At 42.5% G+C, this 19,256-nt stretch overlaps 1 protein-coding gene across 1 annotated transcript in view; it reads right to left on the bottom strand.

Annotated features, from left to right (window-relative positions):
• Window positions 1–16,494, bottom strand: part of SV2B (synaptic vesicle glycoprotein 2B) — an 87,282-nt gene extending 70,788 nt beyond the window's left edge. The window contains exon 1 of the mRNA XM_022598935.3: window positions 15,959–16,494. Coding sequence (XP_022454643.2) covers window positions 15,959–16,409 — 451 coding nt within the window. The 5' untranslated portion in view covers window positions 16,410–16,494. The remainder of the gene's footprint in view (window positions 1–15,958) is intronic.
• Window positions 16,495–19,256: the final 2,762 nt, after the last annotated feature.

Below are 19,256 nucleotides of genomic sequence, written 5' to 3'. Positions count from 1 at the left end.
AGACTGGACCACTCGACTGACCAAGTGGGGGTCACTAGTGATCTAGACAAGAACAGTTTTCTGAAGTGTTGGGGACTAAATTCTGCTCAAAATTGAGCAAAAATGGAAAGTGAGGACTTGGATTTAGTGAGTTTTACTGAAAACAGAAGAGATGTGTGTGAAGTCAGGATTAGAGAAACTGTATCATGTTTGTGTGCTGATGGGAATGACTTGAGATAGACAGAAAAATAGATGAGGGAGAGGAAGGTGAGAATTATGAAAGTGGTACCCTGGGGAAGTGAGAGTGGATGAGAATCTAGCCTGAGAGTAGACAGATGAGCCTCGCAGCTCCTCCACAGCAACAGGAATAAGATGGAAGCCCAGGGGCAGTTAGGAACGTAAGTGTGGAGGTAGGCACTGTGGGAGTTCTTTTCTGGTTGCTTCTGTTTTCTCAGTGAAAGAGGAACTGAGTTCATTATGCTGAGGGTAAAGATGGGGAGGAGGCGCTGGGAACTGGAAAACAGAGGATGAGGCATGAAATTGTCATCAAGGAGACTGGGAAAGTGAATAATTCAGGGGAATGAAGGATGATGGCTGGCAGCACAAGGGCGCCCTTGAGGTTATTGACAATAAATTTGAAGTGAGACCAGTGGACGACATGGTGTGTATCTCACCAGCCGTGTTCAGCTACAGGGTACAGGGACAGGCTGATGAAGAGTGAGGTGTAACCAGAGCTGAGGGACACGACGAAAAAGAGAGGCACAAGGAAGTTGATGGCGGTTATGATTCTGGCTCACAGAATTTAAGTTCAGTGAAGAATGGGATGAGGACAAAAGCGTGGTGAGTGACAGACCAAAAGGCTGTAGGTCTCATGAGGTTGAACAATTGTGGAAGCTGGAGGACTGGATAGAGTGAGCTAGAAAGACAGAAGAAGGGGTACTTGACATTGGGATTGTGGAGGGGTTGGAGTAATCGATAACAATAAGACCTAGGGTAAGACCAGGACAGTAGGTGATTAGGAGGGGGGGATATCATTGCAGAAGACTTTAAGGAAAGAAACTAGGATATTGGAAAGTGCTTACTGAAATCACCAAGAATTATAATGGAAATAGTGACAGTAAACCTGGCACTAAATTCCTCAAGGAATGAGGGGGCATGACACAGGGGGCCAGTAGATGACTGCAACAAGGATGCGTGCTGGGTGATACCCTCTGAGGGCAGGAGATGCAAATGAGGAATGTTTTAAGGAGGAGGAAGGGAGAATGGTCTGGAAATGTCAATTCCTCAAGGAATGAGGGGGCATGACACAGGGGGCCAGTAGATGACTGCAACAAGGATGCGTGCTGGGTGATACCCTCTGAGGGCAGGAGATGCAAATGAGGAATGTTTTAAGGAGGAGGAAGGGAGAATGGTCTGGAAATGTCAATTCCTCAAGGAATGAGGGGGCATGACACAGGGGGCCAGTAGATGACTGCAACAAGGATGCATGCTAGGTGATACCCTCTGAGGGCAGGAGATGCAAATGAGGAATGTTTTAAGGAGGAGGAAGGGAGAATGGTCTGGAAATGTCATGGGGGAGCCAGGAGGAGCAATGGTACAGGGGTGTGGAATATGAAAAAGGAAACAGCCACCCACTAAGACTGCAGGGCTAAGTAACGTCCTCAGAGGAGAATACATTTCAGTTGTAGCAAAAAGGCAAATGACATTAAGGGAAGAGGTGGGAGATGAGATAGGGGAAAAAAAAGGATGCACAGTGCCATAGGGGGATGAAAGTCTGGGTGATAATGAACATCTTGGGAGACATGGACCTCTCATGGTGACCAACACGTACAGTGACAAAGGGTGTAAACATGCTCCCGAAGGTCTCAAAACCAATTTTGGTAGCACGGTTGGTAGTATTAGGGGGAAAAGAAGTATTGAAGGACCTACCTAGAGCACCCTGAGTTCTGGATCACCCCCTGCTCCTGCCAATGGAAGAATGGAGTTTAGGAAGGTGTGGGGGGGTGGTAGAATCATCTCATTTATTGTCTGTTTCCCCCTAAAACGTTACCTCCATGAGGGAGGCACTTGTATGTCATTCATCAATGAGCCACTCAATAAATAATTGATTCCTTAAAGAGTTATTCAATAAGATAAAATATATATATATACAAAGCAAGATCATATTTGTTGGGTCCTTACTGGGCACTTTGATGAGCCCTTGATGTACACTATCTTATCACCCCTCACAATAGTTCTGTGAGGAAGGTACTAATAATATCTTAATCTTATAGATAATGAAACCAAAGTTCAGGGAGGCTAAGTGACTTGTCTAAGATGGTAGAGGTAGTTAGTGATAGAGCCAAAATATTAAGTCAGACTGTCCACCTTTAAAGTGTTTACACATATGGTAGACTCTGTTGGTCACATTCCCAACAGGACTTTTTCCCTCTTCTTCCTTGTTAAAGGAAGCGTGGTTTTGTTAGGTATTAAAATATGTTCAGAGAAATTCACACACACACACACACACACACACACACCCCTAGGGGATGAAGCATAGTTAACTTCAGATGGTCCTCTGAATCCAACTCTTAATTGAGGGAGAGCAATAAGACATACAGGGATGTCTGTCAAAGGCTACTAGGCAATGTTTTTGTGCAATAAAAGAGAGAACATTGCAGAAGAGGCACTTTCTTGCCATCATCGCTCTCATTTCCTGCTTGGAAAGCCATCATGGGAGGATGTAGAGCATAGAGCTATGGTGGTCAGCTTACGACCATGACGGAAAGGCCAGAAGAATGTCCTTGCCTAATGTCCTGACATCAGTAAGCCATTGACCCAACCCTGGAACTACCTACTTTAAGAATTCTTGATAAGTAAAGAATAAACATCTTCATGATTCAAAGTCATTGTTACCGGCAGTTGAATACATCCTAGACACATATCGCCTCCTAAAAAAGAAAGCATACAGATGAAAGATCATCTGGTTGATTTACATAGTCATTCCTTAAGAACAAAAGGCAAGACAACTCTGTATAGAGGAAAGACCTCTGTGCCAGTTGTCAGGGGCCCAGGTCCTGCTCTCAGAGCTTACGACCTTGAAGAACTCGCTTCCTCCTTGGGGCTCAGTTTTCTCCAGTTAGAAATGAAAGGCATGTTAGGAGTTCTCCTTTATCCCTTTCACTTCTAATATTAGACGATTCTATAATGTTTTAAGTAATGGCTTATGCCTTATAATCTGTTGTTACATCTCCTTTGAAGGATAAGACTTTCCTTTCTAGGACCCAAGGAGAGGTGAGGCAGAGAGGCCAAGGAAAGGATGCGACTTCTTTAGGCTATTTGCTGCACGTCCCCAGTGGAGACTGATACACGCCTCTGAGTCAGCAAAATCTCTGGTGTTGAAACAGATGATGCTCACTCTGCACATTTGAGCAGCCTGGGCCCGTCCGAACGGAGAAAAGAGTGTTCACGTTCAATCGGTTCAGTGGACCCCAGGGGGCATGTCAAAGGCTATTACATTTCCAAGACCATCTATCTGACTCTCCCTTCCCTCCTCCCTGCTCTGCTAATATCTGAGACTTCTCTGGAAACGAAATCAATCCTTTCCAAAGAAAAACCCAACTCATCTGGGCTTGTGCTGCACAAGGGTTATAAAATACAGAGAGATTTTACACCTGCTGGCCTGCAAAGGGCCATGATAGCTGTATAGTCATGAACTCCACATTGGACAAGAATGTTCCATTGTCTGATGTGGTTCCTGGCAGAAGGAGGGTGGGGAAGTCCTTTGTGCCTCTGCTGCTCTGGTCTAAAAAGGTGATGGAGCATTCCTTGGGACCCTTTTCACGGGTGGATGGCAGTGTTGCTCTTCAGCAATATGACAGCCTATTCTGGGCTCACAATCTATGCCTCAGATCACTGCAAGTCCCTGGTGAAATCGGCACCTGGCCTTTCTGGTCCAGCTGGCTGGGACGTGGACTACATCATACTCTCACCTACAGAGATAAGCTGTAACTGACCCTAGCACTCTGATGGAGGCCCAGTGCCTACTTGGCGACTGTATATTATCAGAGTCATGCATTTAGTGTAAAGGTTGCTCAAGGTTACTTATGTAACGGTCACCTAGAGACATCTTCCATAGATGGGACAGCAAGGTAAAGGAGCAGCAGTAGACTTTGCAGGCAGAAATAACTGGTTTCAACTACTAGAGCCATCACTAACTAGTTTTGACAAGTTACATTAACCTCTTAGAGACCAAGTTTTCTCATTTGTAAAACAGTGAAAATAATGCTTCCCTTGCAGGTTGTTATAAGGATCAGAAATGTCATATATAAAATGCTTAGTATAAAAGAGTTTATCAAACTGTAATTTTTGGTGGTGGTAGTAATATAATTATTATAATTTGATTTTAATTTAAAAGAAAGGTAACAGAGGTTGTACCAGTCCTGGTAAATAATGAACCCTTAAGCATTAGTTCTTTGCCTTTTATGAAGAAATCCATACATGAAAAAATAAACCTTCCAACCTCATTACTATAAAGTAACCCACAGTGAACATGAGTGGCAATGAGTGACAACGCAGGACAAGAAAACTACCTTAGGAACCATATGCATCACTTACGGTCTTCAAGCAGCACTTCCTTCATCCTATAAACTTGGGATTACCACTCTGACCACCTCACAGTTTCACTTCAAGATCAAATGTGAGTATCTTTGAAAATCATTGATAATCTCTTGGATATCAAAATCCATTGATAATCTTGTTTGCAAATGTAAACAAGATTTTTGGGTACAGCCCCATTTTCCTTACACTGGTCAAGGTATATGCAAATATCCCATCCATCACCACAAACTCAAGAAGGAAGCCATCTGGGGAGAATTCCTAGGTAGCACAATAAAAAAACCCTGACAACTCAGTAGCTCCTAATAACCCTGAGTCTCTGTGTAAACTACCTAGTTTTCTAGCCCGGCTGCACAACAGAATCACCAGGCAGCTGTGGGAAAATGCCTATGCCATACCTCACTCACAGAGTCCCTGACAGCATTATTCTACAGCAAGGCCTGTTTTTGTTTTGTTTTGTTTTTTAAATAATATTTATTTATTTATTTGGCTGAGCTGGGTCTTAGTTGCAGCACATGGGATCTTCGTTGCCTCGTGCAGGATCTTTAGTTGCAGCATTCGGGCTCTAGTTCCCTGACCAGGGATCGAACCCGGGCCCCCTGCATTGGGAGTGAGGAGTCTTAACCACTGGACCATCAGGGAAGTCCCAGGGCCTGTTTTATTTTTTAACAGCTCCTCAGGTGACTCAAATGGGCAGACAGAGGGGAGAACCCCTCACCTGGAGCAGTGGCTCTCAACTGGAGGTGACTTTGTCCCTCCAGGGGATATTCTGCAATATCTGGAGACATGCCCAACCCTGCAACTTCCCCTCCATTCCCAGTAAATATAACAGTTTACTTAAGGATTTCTCCCATTCATTCCTGCTGTATTTTCCATGGTCTGAAGATTATATTTTCAAATATGTGGATTAACAGCCCTATGAGCTTTTTCTAATTCACTAAAGTTTTCCATGGTGGGGACAAATATAGGGGAATACATATAAATAAGTAACTAGCACATTTTTATTCCCCAAATTAATAAATCATTAGTTACCAAACATCTTTTATTTAGGTCTCAAGGAGTGTGCTTACAACTGTGGAGAAAAACAAAAGCAAAAACAAAAAACCTTCAAGTCTTTGAAGGTCTCATGGCCAAAGACGTTCTGCAAGCAGTGTAGACAGAATGTACTGAGACATCTTTGCTACAATGAAAGTTCAAACAAGTTAGAAGCTGAACATCATCAGGTTGTTGGATCAGAAGATCCAACAGATGGATCAGATGGATCAGAAGAGCAGAATGAGTATTAACTGAGGACATACTGTGTGCAGACCCTGAGCTGGACAGTTAGAAGGGTGATCTCATTCAATTCTCCCAACAGCCCTGAGAGCTAAGTACTCCTCTCCCCCTCCCCCTCCCCCTCTTTTTCCAGACAATGCTATTTACTCCATGTAAAACTAAAACCTACACACATAGAGCTCCAAATAGCTTAGATTCAATCTTGATGAAAATCAGAGTAGAAATCCAGGATCCATAAGTTCGAATAAGTGGTTAATAGTTTTTGACACAAATGTTTTCAGACTGAGGTAGGCTCTATCCTTCGATGTAGGACTAAGTTGAAAGGCACAAAATTAAAAAACAGCTGTAGACAAATGGGAAAAGTGCCTCACTCAAAGCTAAATCCATACTTAACATGTAGCCCGCATCATAAAACTGAGGGTTTTGTTTCAAGAAGGTCTCCTTGCAAGATTTTTCTTAACCCCAATGGTTAATTGTGAAATAACTTTTAATCTTGAAATTACGATGCTGGTTTTTTGGTTGCTTGGTTAGCTGGTGGGTTGGTTGGTTGTACAGGAAATTGTTTTTCTTCCTTTATGTTTGTTACAGAAAATTGAATTTACTCATCAGCTTTGTCACAGTCAACCCTCTGACTATGAATTCACTGATTTTATTGCAATAAACACAGCCAGCTGTGTAAAAATGTCAATCTCTTGAAGTTAGGAAGGGTTGTCTTCTTTGCATAAGTCATCGGTTTTCTTTCTTGCATATATTAAATAAGAAAAAAAGGTGCTTATAGCAGAAATATTTTGAAGCTCTATATAAAAAAATCTCAATTTTTCAAAACACTCAAACAGCTTCTACTGTTTCCTCGATGTAGTAGTCCAGGAATTGCGTATTTCTCCCTTGGAGTACTCCAGTAAACTTCTGTCAGATCTCCCACCTTAGTCTCTCTCCCTGACAATCCATTTTTCGTCAATGTGGGGATTTTACCAGTTGCTAAATATGTCTACTCCAGTTAAGCACTCCAGAACTGGGGAAATAACCACAGGGTGGATTTGGGGACCTACCGGGCCCTCTGTGAGATGGGCCTGAGCCAAAACTCCATTGATCACCTGGCCTCCATTAGTCCCTAATCTGACTGATAGAACACAGTGATGTTTTGAATCTCCTGGAATTAGTGCCAGTCCAGATCCAGTGTCTGGTAATCCTCAAAAGGTCTGATTATTTCCTTTTCTCCAGCGCGCAGTCACGCTGGTAAAAAGCCAAAGGTCCCTTGGGGAAGACCGGGAGAAAGATGAACCAGTATAAATTTTTGGCAGCGGCCTGGGATCCTTCCTCAAGGGGACCCAGCCTCCCCTTCACTCATGGATTTTGGGTCTATAAACTGGCTCAAATCTGGGAACCAATTGAGGGGCAGTGACTGTTTTTATGAGACAGGTTAGACTTTTGTTCACTTGACCTGGAATTTTTCTGCTCATACAGATCAAATAAAAATTTAGTAGGCTTCCTATGTATTTCACTTCTGGGAATACCACAGTCTCTTAGAGTCAGGTACTGCTTTGACTCTGCTGTCCGTTACAGTAATCACGTCCACCTTGACTTTGGTGGTTAAGTACTGTCACTTGGCCCCTGCCACCCAGGGTCCAATTACTCTGCATTTAGGTTTCTCACTTCAGTGACTGAAGTCCCCACTGCGAGGTCTGGCTTACATTTAAGAGTGATCACAGAGCTCTTCAAGGATGCTGGGGGTCCCCTCACAAATTTATTTCTCATAGTCATGGTGAAAGGTGTGTCCTGTGTAACCCCCCAAGGCAGGTGAGTAGGTTTTAAATGACAAATTCACTCTAACATTCCAATCTCCCTAAGCCTTTGAATCTCTTCCTCTACATTAAACCAAGGCAGGTCTGGCATTCAAGTTCATTTACTGTGGGCCAACTTTTGGTCCATGTTTTAGCCAACCAACCAACCAAACTAGTAGAGCCCTTTCTAACTCCCCGAGCTTCAACATTAAATGCAGAAATCTCTGTTTATCGGGTCCATATCAATTAATGTGGCCCAATCCAAATTTATGTTCCTTCCACCATTACCCCACCCCCCTAATATCCATTCCCACACATATTCCCTGAACTTCTGTGTAAATTAGAAAAACCAAGTAGTTCTTTTGCAGTGTAGCAGAACTCCTCATGGGTCACATTTTGACCCTCACTTTTAGGGACCTGCAGGGACTTGAGTTTAGTTATAAGTCCAGAAGAAAAGAGGGGTGGGGGTCCTGAGGAGAATCAACAATGTCTTGCAAGGCAGGTGCCTTAAGGGGAGGCCATTACAGCTTCCTCATCAACGCAAGGTTAATCCCCTCAAGACGAGTGGAGGGCCTGCTTCTATTGGCGAAGAGAACTGATCAAAATTTAGGAGTTCAATGTCCCCATCTGCATCAGGGTCTTCCCACACATCCCCATGCCAACTTCCAGGATCCTATTTCTTCCCTATCAATGCCTTTACTTTAACAGTAGACATGCTGTGAGGCTGGGAATTCAACCTGCACTGTAATTCAGCCACTCAGAGGATGAGATACTGGGTTTGGTTGTCAGCAATCTCAGGAGATAAAGGTATCCTTCAGGGCAGACATAGAAGATTTTGGGTCATTTATGCAGTGCTTGTGCTGGGAATTCGAGTCCTCAGTTCATTAATTTCTTTTCCCACTTTGTCAATGATATTAGGAGCAACCAGCCAATCTCATACTCGTTACTTTGACAGCAGTTAGTTTGACAAAAATGCTCACCTAGATCCTTGCCTCTTGTAAGTATTTGAATAGGAGTATCCAATGATGATATCTTGTGTATCCCTATTGCCACATCATGTTGTGAACAGGAAGTGCTCTCTTTACTACGGGAAATAGAGTCAATAGTGTCTTTAAATCTAACCAGATTAGAGAACTGATTCCAGAAGCTCCAGAACCAATTCAGTAAACTCATCCTTAAGATTCTGTTCCTCTAGAACCACTCCCAGTACCAAAATCACAGGAGTAGAGCCATCATCCAAAACCACCTCGTCACTCCCTTCCTCAAAGCCATTTAATAGCTCCCCATTTAATAGCTCTTGCATTGCCTGTGGAACCAAGTCCACACTCCTAAATACGGCAATCGGTGTAGACTCTATTAAGGGAGGCCTTGGCTTTCATTCTATTCTGAAGAATCCCATGATCTAAAAAATATAAATAAGGACAACTGATATAATCCAACACAAAAAGATTATATGAAAATTCTTAGTGGTGGATTTCACCATCATGAGTATTTGTTTCCATGAGGCTAAGTAAGTATTTATTGAGCACGTATTTTGTGCCAGGCTCTGGGGTACAGGGGGCCCCTCCTTTCAGGAACTGACACTCTGAATTCAGGGCTAAAGAAAAAGTGGCTCATAAATCAAGTGCTCTGCCCTGATGTTCACTTCGAACTTGCATATAAAACAATTAAAGGATAATCTTTCATGACAGCAGAGTAATACATCCATCTCCGAGCTGCTATGGAAATTCAACACGCAATTTATTCTAATGAATCCACTCCATCTGACATTGCTCCATGTCCTCCCTTAGCTCATAATGACACCAAGCCCCAGGGGTCCCCTGTTACGTTCTAAATCACTATCTGAAGCGTAGGACTCCCTGAGCCTTCCCGCTGCAGATAGCAAGAAAAACTAACAGCCAACAAAATACCCACCGAGCAACTAGACCCTTCCAGGAAGTCAAAATTCTGAAGGCAAAAGGGGAACTCTTACCTAAAAATGAGGCTCTCTTTCTTTTGATCAGCATGAAGGTAGGAATCACCCACAGTTGCAGCCTAAGGGGTATTTTTACAATTACGAGAAAACTTTGGTGGCAATTTACCAAATGCAGGCAGAGAAGGATGCTGCTGCTTTGTTCCATGTGTCATCAATACTAAGTGGTATCCTAGCTATAAGGAAACAATGATTAGAGATGCCAACAATTTGATGTCATTTGAAAAAGCAAATGTCGTGCCAGACAGTCCTAAACTTCCTATCTTTAAGTCATTTTAAATGATTTTTTCTACATATAGCTAGAAAATACATGAATAATATTGATACCTGAAGGGGATTAAAAAGAAATATATTGATAGATTCATTCATCAACCACCTAAAATCATGGAAGACTCTGAGAGGAAGAATTCAGATCAGCACAAGGTCACACAACCACTAAACAGCAGAGCAGATATAAAAACAAGCCACTTAACTCTACAACCTGCCAACCTCAAGTTCTATCCCTTACACTGTCTCTGTTTTCTTCATATTTGAATAACAGGGATAATACTGAAAATTGCATTGCATAATTGCATAGTGCTGTTTGGTATTTTATATTTCTTGTATGAACTCTATTTTCACCATTAGAATAAAACACACTGAGTGCTGGGACCTGCCTGTCTTGCATTGCCATAGAGGGAATACAGGCATGCGGAAATGCCCAGCAATTCTTTTAAAAATAATAATAAAGAGTCTAATTAACAAATGAATGCATTCTTTTTGTCTTAAAGGGGACCAACCACTTTATAAGAAGCAGGGCTGACCCTTCAATGCTAATAACATTTTCACAGGACTTCTTCTTCCCCAACTGAGACAGTTCTAGACAAGTGACTCACTAAAACACAACCCTTCAAGGAAGCAAACTTTCATCTTTCTAAAACCTCAGCAAAGTGGCACAGCGGTACCCAGATATTTTTGTTACCCGGCCTGGGGACGCTTCTTTTATTTTCTGAATGGTTCATCCATTTCCAGGAAGAAAATAACAAAATAGTCTATAATTTGAGGCCCGTATTTGGGGGTAGGAAGAGTTCTCCTTCTGAATTCTTTCCCTGGAACATCAACTAGGAGTTAAGTCCAGAGGCATATCACTTTCAGTTTCCTTTTTTTTTTTTTTTTGCTGAGCTGCAGGTCTTGAGGGATCTCAGTTCCCCCACAAGGGATTGAACCCAGGCCACGGCAGTGAAAGCACCGAGTCCTAACCACTAGACCACCAAGGAACTCCCCCAGTTTCTTTTTAAAATAAAAGAGAGTTAAGAGAATGAGAAGACAGGTCACAGACTGGTAGAAAATATTTGCAAAAGACACATCTGATAAAGGACTGTTATCCAAAACCTACAAAGAACTCTTAAAACTCAACAATAAGAAAACAAAATCCTTCTTTAAAAATGGGTCAAAGACCTTAATAAACACTTCACCAAAGAAGGTATACAGATGGCAAATAAATATATGGAAGGATGCTCCACACCATATGTCATCAGAGTAATGCAAATTAAAACAACGGGATAGGGCTTCTCTGGTGGCGCAGTGGTTGAGAGTCCGCCTGCCGATGCAGGGGACGCGGGTTCGTGCCCCGGTCCGGGAAGATCCCACATGCCACAGAGCGGCTGGGCCCGTGAGCCACGGCCACTGAGCCTGCGCGTCCGGAGCCTGTGCTCCGCAACGGGAGAGGCCACAACAGTGAGAGGCCCGCGTACCGCAAAGAAAAAAAAGAAAAAAAAAAAAAAAAACGGGATATCACTTCACACCTATCAGTATGACCAAATCCAGAACACTGAAGACACCAAATACTGGCGAGGATGTGGAGCAACAGGAACTCTCGTTCATTGCTGGTGGGAAAGCAAAATGGCGCAGCCACTTTAGGAGACTTCGGCAGTTTCTTACAAAACCAAACTTTTTCTTACCATGCAATCCAGCAATCACACTCCTTGATACTTTCCCAAAGGAATTGAAAACTATGTCCATACAAAAACCTGCACGTGGACATTTATAGCAGTTTTATTCATAATTGTCAAAACTTGGAAGCAACCAAGATGTCCTTCAGTAGGTGACTGGACAAATAATCTGTGGTACATCCAGACAATGGAATATTATTCAACACTAAAAAGACATGAGCTATTAATCCATTAAAAGACATGGAGGAAACTTAAATGCATATTACTAAGCAAAAGAAAGCAATTTGAAAAGGCTACATACTATATGAGTCCAATTATATGAAATTCTGGAAAAGAAAAAACCTTATGCAGACAGTAAAAAAAAAAAAGTCAGTTGTTTCCAGGGGTTGGGGAAGTGGGGAGAGATGAATAGGCAGAGCACAAAGAATTTTAGGGCAGTGAAAATTCTCTGTATGATACTGTAATGATGGATATATGTCATTACACATTTGTCGGGCCCATTGAATGTGTAACAGCAAGATTGAACCCTAAAGTAAAAATAAACTATGGACTTTGGGTGATTATGATGTGTCAATGTAGGTTCATCAACTGTAACAACGTACATCTGCTAGAGGATGTTGATAATAGGAGGAGACGATGTATGTGTGTGGGGAAGGGGCATAAAGAAAACCTCTGTACCTTCCTCTCAATTTGTCTGTGAACCTAAAACTTCTCAAAAAAATATTGTCTTAAAAAAAAAAAATAGCTAGGAAGGGGAAAGAAAGAACTGGGTTAGCACTTGAACAGAAAAGGCCTTTTCACCAGCCAAGGTAGGGAAGCTTGACCTTAAAAGCCTATTATAAATAACTTTGGGTTAAAGAAATATGCAATGTCACCTGAGAAAATCTAGTCCTGAATTTGGATGAGTCATCATTATCAAGCAATCAACTTAGTAATAATAACAACCTCAACAATAATAACTAAAATGAGCACCTATTATGGGCAGGCACTGTTTCAGGCAAGTTAAATGCATTAAATCCATTTAGCCCTCAAAAACCCTATGAGGTAAGATACCATTAGTATCTCCATTTTGCAGAGAAGGAAACCAAGGCACAGAGAAGCTAAGTAATTCCCAAAGTCACCCTCCTAAGAAATGACAGAGCAAGGGCTCATACCCAGGCCACCTGGCTGCAGGGTCCAGGCTGCTCCATTGTCTCACTGCAACTATAATTCACTGTAAATGCTGAAGGGAGACTGTCATAATACAAAGTAACAAGAACAAACAGTAGTTTAGGGGCATGGAGAGCTGATTGCTTTACCAGCTTTATCTCACTGAATCTTCACAACAGATGTATCATTACCCTATTCCATATATTGGAAAACTGATAATTAAAGAAGTGATGACTTGCCCAAGGTCATTGGAAAATAAATGATATAGCCAGTTGCCAAACCCTAGTGGCCAGACACCAGTGTCCACACCACTATTCCCCACACCATGCTATGTCTCTGTTGGAAGCAATCCATGGTGCTCAAGTAATCTATGGGATGCTTGATGACTGGAAAGAAGTCTGCCCCATGGCATGACCTCCTTCCTAAAGACCATGTGTGAAAGAAAGGCGGTATGGTATAGCAGAATGAACACAGACCCTGAAATCAGAAAGATCTGGGTTGAAATCCCAGCTCCAGCAATTACTATGTGACATTAAATACAGCTCTCTGAGCCTGTTTTCTGATGTGTACAAATGGGATAAAAATCCTATAAGCACCATGGTGACTACAAAGCTGACATGAGACAGCACATGGAAAAGCCGGCCTCACGAGACCCTCCAAACACCCACCTCCCTGGATCCATAAAGGGGGCCCCACAAGTGCATCGGGAGTCCATCTCTGCTCAGGGGTCTGCCTGCCCCTCTTGGGCTGAGTCATAGCATCTTCATGATAAACACTGAAAGTAAAATTGCACAAATGTGGGCTCTCCAGGTTGGGACCATGTTCCCTCAACTCCTAGCATTTGCCCTGGGAGCCAGCAGGAGCTGTTACCATGCTGTTAATGAGGTTACTGGGCACCAGGTGGCAGAGAGAACAAGAGGGAATGAAAGCGTTACTAACATACCAATTTGGACTAATAGGGACCCAAGGTTTCAGTTGAGAATGTCACAAAACAAAATAATGGTCTTGGAAATATTTAGATCAATTGGGGATGGTTTGGTTTGATCAGGAGGTTGGGGTTTGTTTTGGTTTGGTTTTTGCCCTTTTTAAAAAATCTATTGAAACTTAGAGAAACACAGCAGAATTTTGTTGATAAAAAAATAATAAAAATAATTTTTAAAAAATAAAATTTTGTTGGTGTTTAAAAACTCTGGGTGACGTCTTGCTTATTGAGTCATTTCTTTTGTTTGCATATACTTGGTCTCTTCTGGTTTCTGGATGGCCATATCTGACAGAGTTCTCATCATTTTAAATGTCTCTTTAATTAAGCAGGAATGGATAAAACCATTTGTGTGTGTGTGTGTTTGTGAGTAGTATATTTCACTTATCATAATTCAAGTTTCATCCATGTTTTAGCATGTGTCAGAATTTACTTCTTTAAGGCTGATTTTTTTGGGGGGGCATTTATATTCATTAAGGATATTGGCCCGTATTTTTCTTTTTTCTTTTTTTTTAAATTTTATTGAAGTATAGTTGATTTGCAGTGTTGTGTTAATTTCTTCTGTACAGGAAAGTGACTCCGTTATATATATATTCTTTTCATATTTTTTTCCATTATGGTTTGTCACAGGATATTGAATACTGTTCCCTGTGCTATACAGTAGGATCTTGCTGTTTATCCATCCTATATATAATAGTTTGCCTCTGCTAATCCCAAACTCCCATTCCTTCCCTCCCCTACTCCCCTTCCTTGGCAACCACAAGTCTGATCTCTATACCTGTGAGCCTGTAAAACCATTTTTAAGAGCCTCCAGGGACAATTCTCTATGCAGATATTTTCTTTATATTATATCCCAATCTTATTTATTGTGGCTCGAAATCAGGGGCCAACAAACTATATAGCCCATAAGCTAAATTCAGCCTACTGCCTTTTCTTGTAAATAAAGTTTTATTGGAACCAGTTGTGCCCATTAGTTTACAAATGGTCTATGGCTGCTCTTGTGCTAGAGGCAAAGTTGAGTAGTGGTGACAGAGGCCATCTGGAGCTTTAGAGAAAATGTTTGTCAATCCCTGCTCTAAAGCAGGCATTGGGACCAGAATGGCACAAAGTGTTTCATAGCAGGTATCCCTACCATAATCAAATAATTCTCTATGTTCGTTAATGCTTGTTTGTCCTACTTTATGTAAGTTCTTTGAGAGTCAAGGACTACATCTACCTTGTTCAATATTTTCTCCCCAGGGCCTGAGCACAAAGACTAAAACATGGTACACAAGTAAGAGATATCTTTTGAGTGAATGAACTAAGTTGTTAGATGGATTTTGAGTTCTTGTGGGTCATAACTATGTCTCCGTCTTGAGGAAGAACCTGACTCACAGTAAGTTCTCTGTAGCTGTATTTGCTAAACAATCAATTGCATGGACTCTGAAATTAGAGAATGAATATGTTTTGCAGGACATTTAATGACCAAGACTATTTTGTCTATATTTTGATGAATCTCTTCTATGTCACACAATTTATGCCCATGCTCTCTCTAACTTCACAGAATCCTCTGTGCCGCAAGCCCTGATATCTGATGTTTGGCTCTGATGGTGCTAGTCTCATCAATGATTTGCAAAGCTGCTCCTCCATCCCATGGAATCCATCTGTGCTTCACAGCGTGATCCCCAACAGCCTGAAGGGGCTCTGTGGGTGGCTCAGCCCAGTATTCATCGCCAAGGCACATGGGCATTCAGCCCACTAACACTTATATACAAGAGAAACCAGGAGCAGATGCTATCAGGTTCTGGAAAGACATAGAGAGAAGTACTGAGTGGAAGAGACCCCTGGCTTGCCACACACAAAATGAATTTGTCATTTGGATATGGAAGATGGTTTAACATGAAAAAGAGAGAAATCAGACTCTCAAGGAGGCAACAAGACTTGGAAAAAAGAACATAGCCTTTAAAAATTGTGAATCACTATGTTGTACACCCGTAACATACAATATTGTACATTAATTATACTTCAATTTAAAAAAAAAAAAGACTTGGAAAGAAGAACTAAGAGCTTGGGACTCAGACAGATCTGGGTAGGCACCCAAGCTCCAATACTTACTAGCTTTGTAAACCTGTGCCTATTAATTTCTCTGAGATAAAAATACCTTAGTGACAAAATGGATGTAAAATGATAGTGTTGCAAGGACACTATGATAGATTTAAGATACCTAACAGTGACAGGTGCTATACAAATTTTACTGCTCTTTCCCCTTCAGATTTTAATGCCACAAAGAGAATGACCTTTGAAAATTTCTACTTACCAAGCATTCCTTTCTTGGAACTAGACAGACACATGTCCTTCTCTGCACTGGGCAGGGCAAAACTCACCACAAACACTTCCACGCCATCAGCCATCAGGGCCAAACCCAAAACAAAAAAGAGGGTCCACTGGAAGCGTCCGTGGCCACACTCATCGATGATGGTCTCGTACTGGTGGGCCAGCTGCTCTTCTTCTTCCATCCTCTCGGCCATCAGGTCTGCCTGGCCCCGAAGACCATCCACCCTGGAGGGCGCCATCTTGCTCTGCTTGGCCTTGATGTCATCTGGGTGAGGGATGCCCTGGTACTCGCCCTCATAGATCTCATCCTCCTCATCATGGCCTTCTGTAACATCACTCTGTGCATCTTCTTCTGGATTGGATTCATTACCACGATAATAGCCATCACTGGGGGCATAGCCCTCATAGTTGTCATGATATTTGTAGTCATCCATTCCTTGGTTCTGGGACTGCCTGCTTGCCTCTTGAGCTATATCCCTTGCACTGTGAAAGAGGTTTGGGCTGTTTCAATAAACATCATCCATTCTATGTACAGAGGTTTAAATGTAGACTTCTTGGGTGAACGTGACACCTGTATTCTTCGCCTTGGTCTCAAAGGCAACCTAAGTATCCATGTGCACTCAATGTCTATTGGAAGTCTTTGGAAAGTTTCAAATTCTGGTCTGGTCTCCTGCAGCAATCCAAGGGTATTGTGTTGGAGACGTTGATTAGAAATGGGTCCAGCTGTTCTCCTTGACAAGGAGTCTGCAGGACTTGGCAACTTGCTGACTGGCCTGGTTTGTTCTGCTACTGAAGGTTATACCCTGGAGTACAGAGAAAGGAAAGAGAAGAATGTTATGAAATGTGGAAATTCTGAAAAAATACTCTCAGAATTAAACAAATATGTTTATTAGTGCCAGTGCTTCATGTGTAATGTGGAGGAAATCTTGGTTAGACATAAGATTCATACCAAATGAAGGAGCCTTAAACCGGTGAAAAAGAGCAGTGGTCAGAGAGGCCCTTGGAAGCATTGATTAACCCATGAAAGGGGTCAAGTCTTATACAAGAATGAAATATAAAGCGAGCAAGAGATTTTCAATACAAGGCGATTTTGTGTTATGGGTTTTCTGTTAGAGTAGATCAAGCTTTTGGCAACAGGGCAGGTTTATTACAGCTCAGCTTCTGTTATGAGGAGGCCAGCTTTTCTAACTTTGGCATGAAGTGGCTGTACAATCTTACATCTAGAAATGTATGGCAAAGAAATATCCAGGACCATTTTTCCCAGGGCTCAGCTTACTTTTGAAACTCAGCATTGTGGTTCCAGGGCCACTCTGACCTTGTACTTGTCTTAAATAGGCAAGAATAGTTGCTAAGGACCCAGAACCAGAGAGCTTGTGCCTGAAATTTGATTCTGCCACATAATGGCCATGTGATCATGCACATATTTTTCTAAGCCTCAATTTTCTCATCTGTAAGATGGAGATAATAATAGTACTTAACCCGTAAGCCTGTACATAAAGTACTTAGAACAGTGCCTGACCTGCTTGGTAAACACTGTTTAAGCATTGATGTTATTTTGCTCTTTTTTTTTCTAGCTCCAGTTCTGGAAACCAAGACCCAGTATTGTCAGAGCCAAGACCCTACCTTATATCCCAATTCCAATCAGTGGGTCCATCTGTTGATTTCCATGCCCAACAGACCCTGTCCTAATTACATCCCTAGAATTCCAGTTCTCACAAGGTCTGGAGTCACCATTTAACAATGCCTCCTGGGTACCAGAAACTGTGTTAAATGTGTCACATCCCTTATCCCTAATTCCTACAACAATCAGAAAAAGAAAGAAAATGTGTTTGCCTCCTTATCTTACAGATAAAGAAACTGTGTCTCAGGTGGAGTTAGATCAAGGTCACAGAACCAGGACTCAACCAGGTCCACTGATCCCCAAAGTCAGTTCTTTCCATGGCTGTCGTGCTTCCCAAATGCTGTTCCAAGGGCCTGTCACACTAGATCCCCCGGGGAGTTTAGAAAACAGATTCTAGAATGCATGCAGAGGGGCTGGTTCAAGCTCAGAAATTGAGTTTTCACACGGTTCCCCGAGTGGCTCTGAGGCCCAGCTTCTTACTGAGCAGCCCCCCTGGGTGGAGGCCAGACCCCTCCCAGACACCTTAACTCACTTCAACTCTCCCCACTGCCAGACCCTCGGACTAAGATGGATGCTCAGATCTCTTCATCAGGGCTGCCAGAAATCCACTCCCCAGCTCAACCCACCTGCTGTGAAGTACATACTCGTTCCCTCAACCTTTCCAGGCCTCCCTGTCACACCCGAAACCCACATTGTCCTTTCACCAAGCTCAGCCGACGCCACCCCACAGAGGACTGGACACGCTTGCCCTCGCCATGCCCACAGGGTATTCCTGGACCCCCTGCCCTACACCTGTCTGCCTGGCTTTCCTCGCCCTCAGCCCTGGACAGACTCCAGCTCTGGAACTCATCTGACTCCGAAAACACAAGGGATATCTACTGGGGGATGCCAGACACTAGTGGTTCTCAAACGCAGGGTGGGCCAGAGCCAGTCAGGGCATGAGGGGCTCATTAGAAATGCAAATCCCAGCACCCCTCCCCCAAAGACTCTGAACCCGCAGAGCTGGGATGGGGCCTGGAAATCTGCAACTTCCGCAAACATCATAAGGAATCCAGCGGACTGCGCTTTGAGAAACAGTGAGGTAAAAAGTCAGCAAGAAATATTTACTGAGAACTGATTCTCACTTCATCCTTTCAGATTTTTCACCATCCCCAGTAAATAAATTTGTATTAGGCCATGCTGGCCTGAACCATGTCAAATTAATATTCTAAATCTGTTTTTATTATATGCATTCAGGACCACAGGAGGAATATAAATCACATGTAAACAGCATGAGAGCTTTGCAGAGTGCTATAAGAAATGGAGAAAGAACGCGCCAACTGCCTGAGATCTGGTGTGTTATTTCCATCCTGGGGGTTCTGCAAAAATGTCATGAACTAAAAATGATAGATTTGCAATTCCAAAAGCACATGTGGGAAATTCCACTCGGGGCAAAGGTCCTGGGACTTGCTTTGTGGAAAGAAGCAGATCTTTGTCAAAACAAATTCCACTCATCTGATCCAGTTAAATGAACTGCTGTGGATGTCAGGTGTCGTGGAGTCGGGAAGACTCACTGTCAAGTGCTGTGGGGTTTTTTTCTCTTTCATTGAGAAATGCCAACTCATTTTTTCAGCAAAGTATTTTCTAGAGAGTACAGCTATTAATCCTTTATGGGTTGAAT

The sequence above is a fragment of the Delphinapterus leucas genome, chromosome 2 (genome assembly GCF_059928025.1).
Source record: "Delphinapterus leucas isolate spDelLeu-1000000601 "Yukka" chromosome 2, BTC_Dleu_Yukka2, whole genome shotgun sequence".
In the NCBI taxonomy this organism is placed as follows: domain Eukaryota; kingdom Metazoa; phylum Chordata; class Mammalia; order Artiodactyla; family Monodontidae; genus Delphinapterus; species Delphinapterus leucas.
Note: the sequence above shows the minus strand (reverse complement) of the source record. Positions and strands in the feature narration are given on the sequence as shown.